Genomic DNA, 16755 nt, shown 5'->3' on the forward strand with positions numbered 1-16755 from the left:
GCTCTGCCTTTCATAGGTGACTTAACATGCCCTGTCTGCAACAGACAATGTGGAGTTCCATAAGCTAAGTAAGTGTATGGGGCAGTGGTTCCCAAACTGTGGCGGGAGGGGTCGGCAAGGGGGAGTGCCAAAAGTTTGAACTCAGTCCGGCTTTAAATTTACTCTTGAATGTTGTAATAGTAGAATGTACAAGGCGCAATTTCGATATTTGGTAGTGTCATCAGTTCCTCTTGTCATCTTAGTCATTGCATACCTTAGAGAACTATTTATAACTTGTCAAATGTCCAGATCAACTAGCCCATGTCAGCTAACGTTTTTTTTAGGCCAAAATATATTATTTTTCTCATATCACATTAATACACATTAGATGTTGCAAAATGTATGGAATTGCAAGAAAATGTGCAGGAAATAAGCTTTAAAATTGCTAAATTCTCTCCACCAACAAGGGGTGTGCCTAGTTTGTCATGAACAATGCTTGTTAAATAAAATAAACAATGCTTGTGCCCATAGAAATAGACGTGGCGCATGCAGGGGGTGCATGAGATGTTCCCCAATGCTGGATGGGGGGCCCTGAGTGAAAAAGTTTGAACCCCTGGTGTAGGGGTTAAGACTTCACGCTTCCGTTATCTGCCAGTGTGTAGACAGAAAGCATAAGGGAGTCGGCATTATGTAGTTCTGGCCTAGACAAAAACACAGCCAGGACCCATTTGTGTCTGTTTTGAGGAATTGAGGGATGCCGTGTGTGCGTGCCTGCATGCCTGTGTGGGAGGAGATTTCAACCTGTAAGTGGAGAGGCTGGATGATATTTTTGAGTCCTCTCCATTCCCTGAGTACTCATGCCAAAGTTAATAATAATCAAATATATTTTGAGGGACTCAGGAGTGCATGGCTGCTTCCCTGTCTTTCACTGTGTAGATTATAATGACACCAGATTATCACCAGATTATGAGGTCATGACAGATTAAATCCCATAGACATCTTTGAGACCTTTCAGCTGATGAATAGAAATCCCTCCAGCATACAGTGGCAAGAAAAAGTATGTGAACCATTTGGAATTAACTCAATTTCTGCATAAATTGGTAAATATGCATTCAATATAGACAAAAATACAGTAACTTGTGTATTAGTTTAATCACACTGTGTTTGTCTGTTGTTGTTGTGACTTAGATGAAGAACAGATCAAATTTTATGACCAATTTATGCAGAAATCCAGGTAATTCCAAAAGGTTCACATACTTTTTCTTGCCACTGTATAACACAGTCTTTTCCAATCCATTCTTTATAAACCTCCAGCCAGTCCTTGAATGTTTTTGCTCACCTGATTCAACTAATCACTAAACCCTTGATTAGTATTTGAAGCTATTAGATACCAAATGTGATCTATCTCTGAATTTGCCATGATACAACAGTGTATCAGTATATTGTCAGCTGCCTAACTTCAATAATAAAGTATTGATACCAGGAGGTGTGTACAGATGTATCTTTCTTGCGAAGACTTGGCCATGCTTAACTTTAGACAAACATCTGGTGGACTGGGACACACACACACACACACACACACTAGAGCTGGGGGCGATAAACCAAAAATTATCGACACCGACTATATCAATCCCTTATCGCAGGCGTTTTGCTGATATAGTTCATTACAATAAGTAGCCTATACTAAAGAAATATAAAGTTTGAAATGAAATAAGTTTGCTAATATGAGTGATACTTTAAAAAAAATAAAAGTGTGACAATTGATGACTACAACATCAAACTAGTAGTTTTAAAAGATCATTTAAAACAACGTAATGTTATCAACTTATTGTTCTATTTATCGTTATTGCATCAATTCAGGATATGTATCACGATAGGAATTTTTGTCCATATCGCCCAGCTCTAATAGACACATCTGCCATCTGGTTGGCAGGGATTGTTTTCCTCCTCCAGTGGAATCTTACACTGATGTAACACAGTTCAGGTTACCATGGTGATGGAGCCAGCACTGTCAACCCAGGGTATTCTGGGTAGGGTTACAGTTAGCGATACAAATGTCTCTTCAAAATCATTACTGGTCACATACAGTTGAAGTCGGAAGTTTACATACACCTTAGCCAAATACATTTAAAGTCAGTTTTTCACAATTCCTGACTTTTAATCCTAATAAAAATTCCCTGTCTTAGGTCAGTTAAGATCACCACTTTATTTTAAGAATGTGAAATGTAAGAATTAAAGTAGAGTGATTTATTTAAGCTTTTATTTTTTTCATCACATTCCCAGTGGGTCAGAAGTTTACATGCACTCAAATAGTATTTGGTAGCATTGCCTTTAAATTGTTTAACTTGGGTCAAATGTTTCGGGTAGCCTTCCACAAGCTTCCCACAATAAGTTGGGTGAATTTTGTCCCATTCCTCCTGACAGAGATGGTGTAACTGAGTCTGGTTTGTAGGCCTCCTAGCTTGCACACGCTTTTTCAGTTCTGCCATAAATGTTCTATAGGATTGAGGTCAGGGCTTTGATGGCCACTCCAATACCTTGACTTTGTTGTCCTTAAGCCATTTTGCCACAACTTTGGAAGTATGCTTGGGGTCATTGTCCATTTGGAAGACCCATTTGCGACCAAGCTTTAACTTCCTGACTGATGTCTTGAGATGTTGCGTCAATATATCCAAATAATTTTCGTCCCTCATGATGCCATCTATTTTGTGAAGTGCACCAGTCCCTCCTGCAGCGAAGCACCCCCACAACATGATGCTGCCAACCCCGTGCTTCACGATTGGGATGGTGTTCTTCGGCTGGTGTTCTTCGGCTTGCAAGCCTCCCCCTTTTTCCTCCAAACATAACGATGGTCATTATGGCCAAACAGTTCTATTAAGTACGATCTTTGTCCCCATGTGCAGTTGCAAACCGTAGTCTGGCTTTTTTTTATGGAGGTTTTGGAGCAGTGGCTTCTTCCTTGCTGAGCGGCCTTTCAGGTTATGTCGATATAGGACTTGTTTTACTGTGGATATAGATACTTTTGTACCTGTTTCCTATAGCATCTTCACACGGTCCTTTGCTGTTGTTTTGGGATTGATTTGCACTTTTCGCACCAACGTACGTTCATCTCTAGGAGACCGAACGCATGTCCTTCCTGAGCGGTATGAGGGCTGCGTGGTCCCATGGTGTTTATACTTGCATACTATTGTTTGTACAGATGATCGTGGTACCTTCAGGTGTTTGGAAATTACTCCCACGGATGAACCAGACTTGTAGAGGTCTACAATTTTTTTTCTGAGGTCTTGGCTGATTTCTTTTGATTTTCCCATGATGTCAAGCAAAGAGGCACGGAGTTTGAAGGTAGGCCGTGAATTACATCCACAGGTACATCTCCAATTGACTTAAATTATGTCAATTATCCTATCAGAAGCTTCTAAAGCCTTGACATAATTTTCTGGAATTTTCCAAGCTGTTTAAAGGCACAGTCACCTTAGTGTATGTAAACTTCTGACCCACTGGAATTGTGATACAGTGAAATAATCTGTCTGGAAACAATTGTTGGAAAAATGACTTGTGTCATGCACAATGGTAGATGTCCTACCCGACTTGCCAAAACTATAGTTTATCAAGACATTTTTTGAGTGGTTTGAAAAATGAGTTTTAATGACTCCAACCTAAGTGTATGTAAACTTCTGACTTCAACTGTATTTAGCAGATGTTATTGCGGGTGTAGCGAAATGCTTGTGTTCCTGGCTCCAACAGTGCAGTAGTATCTAACAATTCACAACAATAGACACAAATCTAAAAGTAAAAGAATGGAATTAAGAAATATATAAACATTAGGATGAGCAATGTCAGTGGCATTGACTATAAAATACAGTAGAATAGAATACAGTATATACATATGAGATGAGTAAAGCAGTATGTAAACATTATTAAAGTGACCAGTGATTCTATATCTATGTATATAGGGCAGCAGCCTATAAGGTGCAGGGTTGAGTAACCGGGTGGTAGCCGGCTACTGATTGCTATTTAACAGTCTGATGGCCTTAAATCTTCTTCAGGATCGGTGGGTCCCCTGCGGGACGGTTGAGCTAATGTAGGCTAATGCGATTAGCATGAGGTTGTAAGTAACAAGAACATTTCCCAGGACATACACATATCTGATATTGGCAGAAAGCTTAAATTCTTGTTAATCTAACTGCACTGTCCAATTTACAGTAGCTATTACAGTGAAATAATACCATGCTATTGTTTGAGGAGAGTGCACAGTTTGAACAAAGTTATTAATAAACAAATTAGGCACATTTGGGCAGTCTTGATACAACATTTTGAACAGAAATGCAATGGTTCATTGGATCAATCTAAAGCTTTGCACATACACTGCAGCCATCTAGTGGCCAAAATTCCAGCCCAGTTGCAATTTAGATAATACATTATGGCCTTTCTCTTGCATTTCAAAGATGATGGTACAAAAAAAATACCCCCAAAAGTTTTTTTCTTTGTATTATCTTTTACCAGATCTAATGTGTTATATTCTCCTACATTCCTTTCACATTTCCACATACTTCAAAACTTCCTTTCAAATGGTACCAAGAATATGCATATCCTTGATGATGTCCTTGATGAGCTTTTTGGCCTTCCTGTGACATCGGTTGGTGTACTGGAGGGCAGGCAGTGTGCACCACCCTCTGGAGAGCCCTGTGTTTGCAGGTGCAGTTGCCATACCAGGCGGTGATACAGTCCGACAGGATACTCTCAATTGTGCATTTGTAAAAGTTTGTGAGTGTCTTGGCAGCCAAGCCGAATTTCTTCAGCCTCCTGAGGTTGAAGAGGCGCTGTTGCCCCTTCACCACACTGTCTGTGTTGATGGACCTTTTCAGATTCAGTGGTGTTTTCACCGAGGAAATTGAAGCTTATCACCTTCTCCACTCCCCGTTGATGTGCAGTCATGGGTGACCAGGGAGTACAGGAAGGGGCTGAGCACGCACCCTTGTGGGGCCCCGGTGTTGAGGATCAGAAAAGTGGAGGTGTTGTTTCCTACCTTCACCACCTGGGGGCGGCCCATCAGGATGTCTAGTACCCAGTTGCACAGGTCGGGGTTCAGAACCAGGGATGTTGAAGGCTGAGCTGTAGTCAATGAACACCATTCTTACATAGGTATTCCTCTTGTCCAGATGGAATAGTGCAGTGTGATGGCGATTTGTCTGTGGATCTATTGGGGCCATATGCAAATTGAAGGTGTCAGGTAAGGTAGAGGTGATTTATCCTTAACTAGCCTTTCAAAGCACTTCATGATGACAGAAGTGAGTGCTACGGAGTGATAGTCATTTAGTTCAGTTACCTTTGCTTTCTTGGGTACAGGAACAATAGTGGCCATCTTGAAGCAAGTGGGGACAGCAGACTGGGATAGGGAGAGATTGAATGTGTCTGTAAACACTTCAGCCAGCTGGTCTGCACATGCTCTGAGGATGCAGCTAGGGATGCCGTCTGGGCCAGCAGCCTTGCGAGGGTTAACACGCTTAAATGTCTTAGTCACGTCGGCCACGGAGAAGGAGAGCCCACAGTCCTTGGGAGAGGGTCGTGTCGGTGATACTGTTATCATCAAACAGGCGTTTTAGCTTGTCTGGGAACAAGACGTCGGTGTCCGCAACGTTTCTGGTTTTCCCGTTGTAATCTGTGATTGTCTGTAGACCCTGCCACATACATCTCGTGTCTGAGCTGTTGAATTGTTACTCCTTTGTCTCTGTACTGACGTTTTGCCTGTTTGATTGCCTTACGGAGGGACTAACTACACTGTTTGTATTCGACCATATTCCCAGTCACCTTGCTATTGTTAAATGTGGTTGTTTGCGCTTTCAGATTTGTGCGAATGCTGCCATCTATCCACGGTTTCTGGTTTGGGTAGGTTTTAGTAGTCACAGTGGGAAAAACATCCCCTATACACTTCCTGATTAACTCTGTCACAGTGTCTGTATATACGTCAATGTTATTCTCAGAGGCTACCCGGAACATATCCCAGTCCGCGTGATCTAAACCATGCTTCAAGATTGATTCCGGTACTTCCTGTTTTGAGTTTCTTACTCCTTCCTGTCTGTTTCTCTCTCTCTCTCTCTCTCTCTGTCTTTCTATTTCTGTCTATCCCTCTCTCTCTACACATTCTAATCCTCAGGGTATGTACTTTTGTTTATAAAGAAGTTGTCTTTTGGTTGTTTAAGGACTGTCATCTTTTTCCTTCCTATTAACTGTAGTCATAGGACTATCCCGCTGGGTGAAGGTTGAGGTTATTCTAGGTGCTGTAAAGTTTTGATTTCCTATTCTTGTACATTTCACTTCTGTTTCTCTAGAACTGCAATGACCGAGGAGTCTTATAACTGACCGTAAACACACTAGCACACCACATTCTTTTGTGACTATTGCTGACATTAAAATAACTATTCACACAATGTGCTTTTGTCCCCTATAAGACGACATGAACAAAGATGATCTATTATATCGACAAGATAGCCGAGTGACCGCTCTAACAATTGAAATTCATGTCCTCAATGATTGAAGGCAGGTGGATCAGGTGAGACATTCTAGTCAATGAGAGGGCAGATACGCGTATGAACAACAGGCACAACTAAGTAGTTGCCGGAATGCCACGTGCATCCACTTATCAGTACTTTTGTAACAGCCTAAACATTACAAAACTTCTGTTTATCAAATAAGCCTCATGTAATTCTACACTCCCCATAGACCTCCACACACAAAAGGGCTGATCTCACGCGGACAGATTTTGGGCAGAGTAAATGCTCTCGCTTCGCCTCTTCCTCTCTGACATGAATGAACACTGAATTAACTCTCCCTCACACAACCCCCACACCCCCCACCAACACACACATTGAAACGTGTACCCTTCAGCATCCAGGGTTGGAGTTGGGGAGTGATGTGCTACCACACAGAGGAGCAGGTGGATGGAATGTTGTCAACACAGACTCTCCTCCACCTCCATGGCTCGCGCACGCACGCACATGGGGGAAACAGAGCTGTGTTAGGCCACAGTGGTATTTGTGAGAAACTATGGGACAACTACATACACCACTGTAGTTTACTATGGGACAGACTGCCACTGTAGGACAGCCTGTTAGGGCATATTATTTCCATGTCACAAAAATGTGTGCCTGTGTGATAGGTCTATAGCTGGAGAGGGAGGGACAGAGGATTGAAACCAATCAATCTCATGAATTACCTGACTGATGAGCGGTTAATGAATGTTGGCTGTCACATTAACAACTATCTTGCCCCCTTACCCCTCACCTGCCCGCCCCCCCTCAGCTCTCTCCTCTCTCTCCATCTCTTTCTATCTCGCTTCTCCCACCTGCCCCTCCTCTCCCTTTTTCACCCCTTCCACACAGATGCACCCCGCTGCCCAGCTCGACAGGAGCGATGGGATGTGTCAACTAGGTACTTCACTTACCAACATTTAACACTGACCAGGGATGAGGGGGGGGGCAGAAAACAGGAGGGGAGGGGGGGGGACAGGGGGTGTGTGCGGGGATGAGGTTAGAAAAGGGGAGAAGGGATGGGGGTGATGTCAACTAGGTACTTCACACATTATCCAACACTCCACATGAAGAAAGTAGGGATGGGGGAAGAAGAGGGGAGGATGGGAGAAGGGTTGGGGTATAATAAAGGTGGGAGAAGCTCAGGGCTGGTTTCTCAGAACTAGATTGAAGACTCACTCCAGAAAAAAAATAAACCTTTTCCTGTTGAATAACAATATCCCCAGGATAAATACAGTAATGTACACACACTTAAGGGTATAAAAAAATGTTTTGAGCAAAATATATATATATTTTTTTTTTGACAAGTACAAACTTCATGGAGTAGGCCATTCAAAGAGTTGGTGTCTGATGGTGCCCTCTGTCATCGGCCTTCCCCCTTGGTTGAGGAACAATTGAGAACAAAATGTGTGTGATGTCAGAGGACTCCTGGGCCACCTATTGAGATGTGCCTTTTGGTGATAAACTGAAAAGGAGACTGGAGTTGGACTTTGCTTACTCCTAGACTAAAATGTTCTCTGGAGAGTAGGCTTAATCTGTCATTTTTAAAGCTGGGGAGAGGGTGTTGAGAGGAAGGTTAAGTCTGACAGAAGGCCTTGTACAAGTTTAGAAAGATAGTGAAAGATAACATGCAGGGATAGACACAGCCAAAGTTCTTGTGTTAAAGTATAGAGTAGGGGTGAGACCGGGACTAGTCACAGAGCTAGACTGAACCCAAGGCATTGTCTTACATAAAATGGAGTTGAGATGACACCAGAAATAACACAACACTGCCTGAGACCAACAAACTGACCTCCCTCTCACACCTCTTCCTTACGCTTTTATCCCTTTCTCACCCTCTTCCCTCTTTCCCTCCTCAATCTCCTCCTCCATCCTTCCCTCTCTCTGCTCTCCTATTGTACCTGTCGACTCTGTTCTCCTTTCCACCCTGCCCCTCCCCCTCTCTCTTTCTCTTCCATCATCCCCCATCCTCTGCCCTGTTTCTCATCGATACCTGACAGCATACTGTATGAGTGTATACATCTGGGGCTGTGTCCCAAATTACACCTTATTCTCTTTATAGTGCACTACGTTTGTGCAGGGCCCATAGAGCTCTGGTCAAAAGTAGTGCAGTGTATATGGAACAGGGTGCCATTTGGAACTCCTTCGGGGTCTCCCAGGCCCATCCCAGTATCGGGTCTCTCCACAGTCCTGGAACACATCTGATCTCTGCTCATGATCCAGTCTGGGGTGAAGAAATGGTGACTGTGCAGATACTGATGCCTCAGGTCTGGGGCTCTGGAACCAGGACCAGACAGCTGTCTATCTGTAAACTCCGCTTTAAACCAAACTCTGTAAACTCCGGTTTAAGCCCAACCCTGCTCTCCATCCACACACCCCCGTGGAGCTTTTGGCCCAGTGGGCAAAAGGACAATTTTCTAGCATAGTCTACCTGGTACCGTACCTACTGTAATACTGTAGTCTAGATGACATCAAGGGCAGACTCAGGAAAGTTGTGTAGTAAATAATCCATATTTTATCTCTCTCTCTCAGTGGATGACACAGTCCTGGACCATGTAAGGGAGCTGAAGGATCAATCTGCAGTGTTTCTACCAGAGCGAGAGACGGGAAGAGCGAGGGAAGAGGAGGAAGATAGAGGAATGGGCGTGGGGAAGAATACCACCTCTATGTCGATGGAGGGAGGAGAAGGGGGAAAGTATGAGGAGGAGAACAAACACAGTGCAGACTTCTACCCCATTCCGGTACGCTGTGTGTGTTCTGTCTGTATGCGTGCATCTGTGTGTGTCTGCTTACACTGGGGATTTAGTCAGTTAAAGCGGCAATCTGCAGTTACTACATACATTTTTTTGACTTATAAATGAATGATATTTACCCATTTGATCTTTCAAGAATATAACTTAGAAATGCCTCCATGAGCTTAGTTCAACTGTCATACCCCATCAGAACCCAAAATAAATGTTTGTAGACATGGCCTTAAAGCATGCTTAAAACTATAATTTTGTTATCATGGATAGTCAGAGCCATGGATGCCAGGACTGTCTATGAATTTGAAAGTGGTTACATTTGTCCAGGCCCATCCCTCAGCTTCTTACCAAAGTAGAGGGGGGGTGAGCACTGTTATTGTTTCAACCACATATTGGCCCTTTAAGGGTCATCAAGCTGACACACTGACAGAGGAGTGATGGTAAAGACATGGTTTGTCCACCATACACAAAGACCTGTCATTAGGATCACTTAACACTTGTCAGGGTCACACACCCACTGACGAACATCCACGCATGCACTGTTAGTCTCCATGTCGTGCCAGTTTTGTTCTGGCCATTTCCTCTTGGTTGGTGCACAGTCCCCTCATGTAGGTCACACCACAAATCAACAATAACGGTTTCCCTAGCCACACACACACACAGACATAATACTGTACTGAGGAGCCCAAACACAAAGCCTCTCTGGGTTTTAAGTCACTCAGAGATTTACGACTATATATCCTGTTTGTTATAAGTATCCCATTCACATGCTCCTGTTACTGAATGGCTGAATAGGACAGAGGTGGATAAAGGGACACAATGGCCTTCCTCAATTACCTGTGCAGCCAGTCTCCCTCCTTTCTGTCTTTCTCTTCCTCCTTTCTTTGTCTTTCTTTCTTTGCCTCTTGCATTCATTCTTTAATCTCCCCCTCGTTGTCCTCTCCATAGCTCTCTATCGCCATAGCTCTCTCCCAAGGGTACTAGTTTTGTGACGTCTGGGGCAGCAGGTAGCCTAGCGGTAAGAGCGTTGGGCCAGTAAGTGAAAGGTCACTTGTTCGAATACCCGAGCCTACAAAATGAAAAATCTGTAGATGGAACAACACATTTCACTGCACCTTTCCAGTGTATGCCAATAAAATATTTTTTTCAGGAACTAATGTCCATTAATACAAATGACAGACCTTCAGTTCATTCTAAGTTCTCTCATCTGATGACTGCTCTGTCAGCAGTAATATTTCCCAGCTAGTGAAAGATAGGCAGTAGGATGGAATGTGTCCCCAGGAAAGGTACTCACACACACACACACACACACACACACTTGAATGCCAATGACATTTCAGTCTGAACAAGAGTCATTTGTTGTTTTTCATGCCTGGCAGACTAGATGCAAAGATGGATGAAAGTATGCAAAGACGCATCCTCAAATCAAATTTAGACAAATGCCACTGTGTGTGTGTGTGTGTGTGTGTGTGTGTGTGTGTGTGTGTGTGTGTGTGAGAGACTGCCCTTCTATACTTTGAACTTCATCTGTGATTTGCTAACCAAGCCACAGATGGAGAACAAACAGGACACAACACACACGCACAGTGATGTCATGACCTTGGATCCATCCCTACAGCGTGTGTGTGTGCAGCAGTGTGATAAATAGACCAATGTAAAAAAATATATAATAATAAAGTCACATACACAGGATAGGTGCAGTGAAATGTTTTTTTACACATTTCAGCCATAGTAGTACCGTGCTCCTGGAGGGTTAAGTACCCTGCTCAAGGGCACATAGACCTTCTTTTTTTTTCACCTCGTCGGCTCGGGTCTTCAACTAATGAAGAAACTGATGTACTTATGGCCCAGTATTCCCAGAGATAATTTTCCAGACAAAGTGCAAAGGCTCCCAAAGCAACACCCAGGCTGTCTTTTGTGTGTTATGTCTGATAGTTCTGTTAACTTTACCCAATCAGCATCAATGTCCTTGCTTTCCTTGAAATGTTCTCTCTGTTGTGCGTACGTGAGTGTATATAAGTTGTGCTACTTTGTATAATGCAGTGTGAAATGTTTGTAAAATACTTACTAGGGTGAGGTTTTTGCGGTGCAAAAAAACGTCACTGTTATCAAATCACTGCAAAGGCACAGCGCACCAGCATAACACTATGGAAGTTTGTAATTTCTCTTCCCCAACATTGGCTTTATACAGTTACATTTCTGAAAGAAATGCTGTTACAATAATAGAGGGATAATGAAATATGGGTCCTTGGTACTCAATGTTTCATAGTTAGTTAGCCCAGATCAATGATTGACATGCATCTGTGTGTCTGTCTGTATGTACAGTAGGTGGTTAAAGTATTGACATGCATCTGTCTGTGTAGGTGGATGAAGTATTGACATGCATCTGTCTGTAGGTGGATGAAGTATTGACATCCATGTACTGTACTGTACTGTAGGTGGTGGTGAACGGAGTGGAACAGGCCGCTGGAGAGCAGGACACTGAAGACACTGAGCTGATGGCCATCTACACTAAAGAGAACCAGGAAAGAGAGAAGGTACGAGACACACACGCATAGTTTAAACTCCTAACTCTCCCTTCTCCTCTCATACCCTCTCACTCACCCTGTCCCTCCCCTACATCCTTTGTTTATCCCTGCTCTTTTGATCATCCTCTCTTCTCTCTGTCACTGTGACTCTGCACTTTTCCCCTTGTGTGAGAGAGGGAGAGAAAGATAGTCAGAGGCAAGAGGAATTTCTCGCAGGTGTCTGCTTGAATCTCTCCCTTTTTTCTCACTCTCCCTTTCTGAATCTCTCCCGTATTTCTTTGACTACACTCTCTTGTTGAATTGTTCAGCCTTTCCCTCTTCCTTGCTGAATATTCTTCTCCCATCTCCTGCCCCTCTGTCTGTTATGTTGCTGTCAAATCATCAGACTACAGTATGACTGTTCTGTAGTTTGTCTCCAGGGAGGTCTCCCAACAGGTCGATCGAGAGCTACCAGTAGCTCGCAGCCCACCTATGAGTAGCTCGTCAAACAATTCTGAAAGTACATGCAATTTTCACGTGTTCCACCGCAAGCGGTCATAAACAAATCTCACAAGTGTCAGACACCAGCAAGCTCCCAGCTACTATCTATTCAATGTAAAATGTTCATTATCCCACCCCTGGTTAGCAACTATTGGCTTAAAAACCCAATCCTAACACAATATCTGCCAATTAACTTCCAGGAACATTGTCTCTGTCTGTGTGGCGTGCGCTCGTTTGTTTATCACTCCGTGTGTAGACATTTGATGTGATTACCGTCTTGTGGGTTGACAGAAATATTTCCCCCAAAACCTTCTCAATTAAATGTTAACTGCAAAATAGGCTTACCTGGCAGAAGAATATCATCTGTATCTATTATTTGTTATCTGCAAACTTTGCCATGAAATGAGCAGCAGCAGTACAGATCTATCGCTAGATGCTCAATTAAAGGGCCAGATGAGCGATGGTCTTTTTAAATATATATATAATTATTCATTTTTTTCTTAAAAAAATACATTATTTTACCTTTTTATTAAACTAGGCAAGTCAGTTTAAGAACAAATTCTTATTTACAATGACGGCCTACCTGTATTAAAGGGGAATTACATTAAAAAATCTAAATTTGTTCGTTTTCAACCAGACCAAAAAAAATGTCTTCTGGTGTGATTTAAGCATTGACATGGACTCAGTTGTTTCTCTATAGACAATTGTAATTTTAAGAGTGAAAAATAAAACTGAGAACATAATTTGGGAAACTATAAAACAGAATTTGGGGGGAGAATCTCAACTATAAAATCTCTTGAGTTGTTTATTAACCATTATTTCATCAGGTGTATTGACAGAACTTTCTTATGTACACCAAGTTTCCTGGGAATAGTTGCAGGGGACAGGAGAAGAGAAGAATGCCTATTTGAAAGCTAGAAAAAAACATGTTCCATTTTTAAAAAGTAGCTCTCATGCTAGAGAAGGTTGGAGGCCCTATATAGTGCACTATTTTGGGGTATGGTTAGTTTCAGGTTTTGACCTCCCTAAGGCAAACACACACTCAAAAAAAATTATTTCACATTTTATTTAACTAGGCACATAGATTACTATCTGTAGGCTTAAATACACTTAGTCTAAAAATAAAACTTAAGTCTTAAAACCCTTTGGTCCAGAGATTGTATACCCTGTGGTGTGTGAGGGTGTACAGTAGCCTACAGCTATAGTCTAAAAAACTGTCTTCTCACCTTTGCGTGTGTGTTTGTGTAGAGTTCCATGTCGGAGACGTTGGACAGTGCAGACAGTATGGACGCCAGGAGAATGGACATGATCTACACCATCGAAGACACACCTCCCTGGTACCTGTGTATATTCCTGGGCTTACAGGTGAGACACACACCCACAGCTCTGGTATCTCTGTTGTTTTGCAAGTACCAGATAAGCATGTGTTGTGTGTTTGACTGTCTGAAATATGTATAAATGTAATCTAAATAATATGGCTTCCTCCTTGTCTCCTCTCCTTCACTGATGTGAAAGCTAATTCCTAATAAAGTTCCTCTCCCTATTGCTTTCACCTGTCCTTTATCAGTGCTGATGATGAACAAGGAGAGGAAGCCACTTAAATTCAGACTATAAAAATGCAGCTAAGCCCAGGCCTAAAAAAATGCCATCTCACCACTTATTCAAGTCACTTCCTCTTTCCTGTTCTATAACCCGTATCATGTAACATAGTTACATCAGGAGTGGGTAGATTAAGCCCCTCCCCTTTATACTCATGCTTATGAAACATACTGTTATGGAAGTTGATGCTCTGCTTCACTGTCACACAGACACACAGAGACCTCAATAACCTCAATCAATATTAACTCAGTCAATATTTACACAACAGTCCTGTCTGTTAACATAAACACATACACACTGTAAAAGGCCATCACACACAGTGACACACAGATCTCATTCTAACCCTCTCTCACCTCTCTCTCCAGCACTACTTGACGTGTTTCAGTGGTACCATCGCAGTGCCGTTCCTGCTAGCTGAAGCCATGTGTGTAGGGTTTGACCAGTGGGCTACCAGTCAGCTCATAGGAACTATCTTCTTCTGTGTGGGAATTACCACCCTGCTACAGACTACACTGGGCTGCAGGTACACACACATACATACCTGCATGCATACATACATATAGTTGAAGTCGGAAGTTTACATACACTTAGGTTGGAGTCATTAAAACTTGTTTTTCAACCACTCCACAAATTTCTTGTTCACAAACTATAGTTTTGGCAAGTCGGTTAGGACATCTACTTTATGCATGACACAAGTAATTTTTCCAACAATTGTTTAGACAGATTATTTCACGTATAATTCACTGTATCACAATTCCAGTGGGTCAGAAGTTTACATACACACACACAAAGTTGACTGTGCCTTTAAACAGCTTGGAAAATTCCAGAAAATTATGTCATGGCTTTAGAAGCTTCTGATAGGCTAATTGACATAATTTGAGTCAATTGGAGGTGTACCTGTGGATGTATTTCAAGGCCTACCTTCAAACTCAGTGCCTCTTTGCTTGACATCATGGGAAAATCAAAAGAAATCAGCCAAAACCTCAGGGGGAAAAAATGGTAGACCTCCACAAGACCTCCACAAGTCTGGTTCATCTTTGGGAGAAATTTCCAAATGCCTGAAGGTACCACATTCATCTGTACAAACAATAGTACGCAAGTATAAACACCATGGGGCCACGCAGCGTCATACCGCTCAGGAAGGAGACGCATTCTGTCTCCTGGAGATGAACGTACTTAGGTGCAAAAAGTGCAAATCAATCCCAGAACAAACCGCAAAGGACCTTGTAAAGATGCTGGAGGAAACAGGTACAAAAGTATCTATATCCACAGTAAAACGAGTTCTATATCGACATAACCCGAAAGGCTGCTCAGCAAGGAGGAGCCCACTGCTCCAAAACCGGCATAAAAAAGCCAGACTACAGTTTGCAACTGCACATGAGGACAAAGATCGTAATTTTTGGAGAAATTACCATTGTTATGTTTAGAGGAATAAGGGGGAGGCTTGCAAGCTGAACACCATCCCAATCGTGAAGCACAGGGGTGGCAGCATCATGTTGTGGGGGTGCTTTGCTGCAGGAGGGACTGGTGCACTTCACAAAATAGATGGCGTCATGAGGAAGGAAAATTATGTGGATATATTGAAGCAACATCTCAAGACATCAGTCAGGAAGTTAAAGCTTGGTCGCAAATGGGTCTTCCAAATGGACAATGACCCCAAGCATACTTCCAAAGTTGTGGCAAAATGGCTTAAGGACAACAAAGTCAAGGTATTGGAGTGGCCATCACAAAGCCCTGACCTCAATCCTATAGAAGATTTGTGAGCAGAGCTGAAATAGCTTGTGCGAGCAAGGAGGCCTACAAACCTGACTCGGTTACACCAGCTCTGTCAGGAGGAATGGGCCAAAATTCACCCAACTTATTGTGGGAAGCTTGTGGAAGGCTACCAGAAACGGTTGTCCCAAGTTAAACAATTTAAAGGCAATGCTACCAAATACTAATGTGTGTAAACTTGTGACCCACTGGGAATGTGATGAAAGAAATAAAAGCTGAAATAAATCATTCTCTCTACTATTGTTCTGACATTTCACATTCTTTGGTTAATACATGATTCCATATGTGTTATTTCATAGTTTTGATGTCTTCACTATTATTCTACAATGTAGAAAATAGTCAAAATAAAGAAAAACCCTTGAATGAGTAGGTGTCTCTCCCTCTATCCTTCTCTAGAAATATGATATCCTTTAGAAATGCCACAGCCAGGTTTCATATTTGTTGCCATGGTTATTATTGCTACCAAACGTGAATGTGATGCTAGATGCCATGCCACGTCATGGTAGTCTGTCTGTTGTTTGTAATTGTGTTTGTGCAGTCTGCCTGTCTGTCTCATGGCCCAGATACAGCAGCATTGACGGGAAACCACTGCACACACACACACACTGGACACACACAGAAAGTACTCTCCTAGTCTCATGGCCTTGAGTGATTTCTTTCTGAAAGGAGAGAACGAAGCAGTATTTTTACTTTTTAGCCATTAGTGATTTGTCTAACAGTCAGGTACAGCCTTGAAAAGAACTGCAGACACACACCCACACTCACTCACCCACACGCGTACACACACAGACCAGCGGTATGGCGGACCTGTGTTTGCCTGGCACGCACACAACACACACTCCGCTCAGGGAGAAACCAGGCATTCTGCCACATAGGACTACTGTGAAAAATGGGTCGATGTAATTTTAGCTGTGGCCAATTCTCCTGTCTTTAGTCCTGCAATTAGGACTGGTCACACGGAGAAGCATGCACAGTACTCTCTCACACACAGAGGACTAGCCTATACATAGCACTCACACAGATGGTAAGATCATGCACCAGTCACAGTTGATGTTGTTTTTCTGTGTGCCCTGTAGTAAACCTTAGAACTGTGAACTCAAAGAAGAATTTGAGAAATTGTTAGTG

At 42.6% G+C, this 16755-nt stretch overlaps 1 protein-coding gene across 2 annotated transcripts in view; it reads left to right on the forward strand.

Annotated features, from left to right (window-relative positions):
• Positions 1–16755, forward strand: part of LOC139545909 (solute carrier family 23 member 2-like) — an 81085-nt gene that overhangs the window by 41623 nt on the left and 22707 nt on the right. The window contains exons 2-6 of one of the 2 annotated variants that reach the window (XM_071354128.1): positions 7279–7407; positions 9039–9247; positions 11689–11787; positions 13507–13623; positions 14223–14380. In XM_071354128.1, the coding sequence (XP_071210229.1) occupies positions 7359–7407; positions 9039–9247; positions 11689–11787; positions 13507–13623; positions 14223–14380 (632 nt within the window). In that variant the 5' untranslated portion in view covers positions 7279–7358. The remainder of the gene's footprint in view (positions 1–7278; positions 7408–9038; positions 9248–11688; positions 11788–13506; positions 13624–14222; positions 14381–16755) is intronic. The other variant, XM_071354129.1, reaches the window with a different exon arrangement.

Source organism: Salvelinus alpinus, chromosome 19 (assembly GCF_045679555.1).
Source record: "Salvelinus alpinus chromosome 19, SLU_Salpinus.1, whole genome shotgun sequence".
NCBI classification, from domain to species: domain Eukaryota; kingdom Metazoa; phylum Chordata; class Actinopteri; order Salmoniformes; family Salmonidae; genus Salvelinus; species Salvelinus alpinus.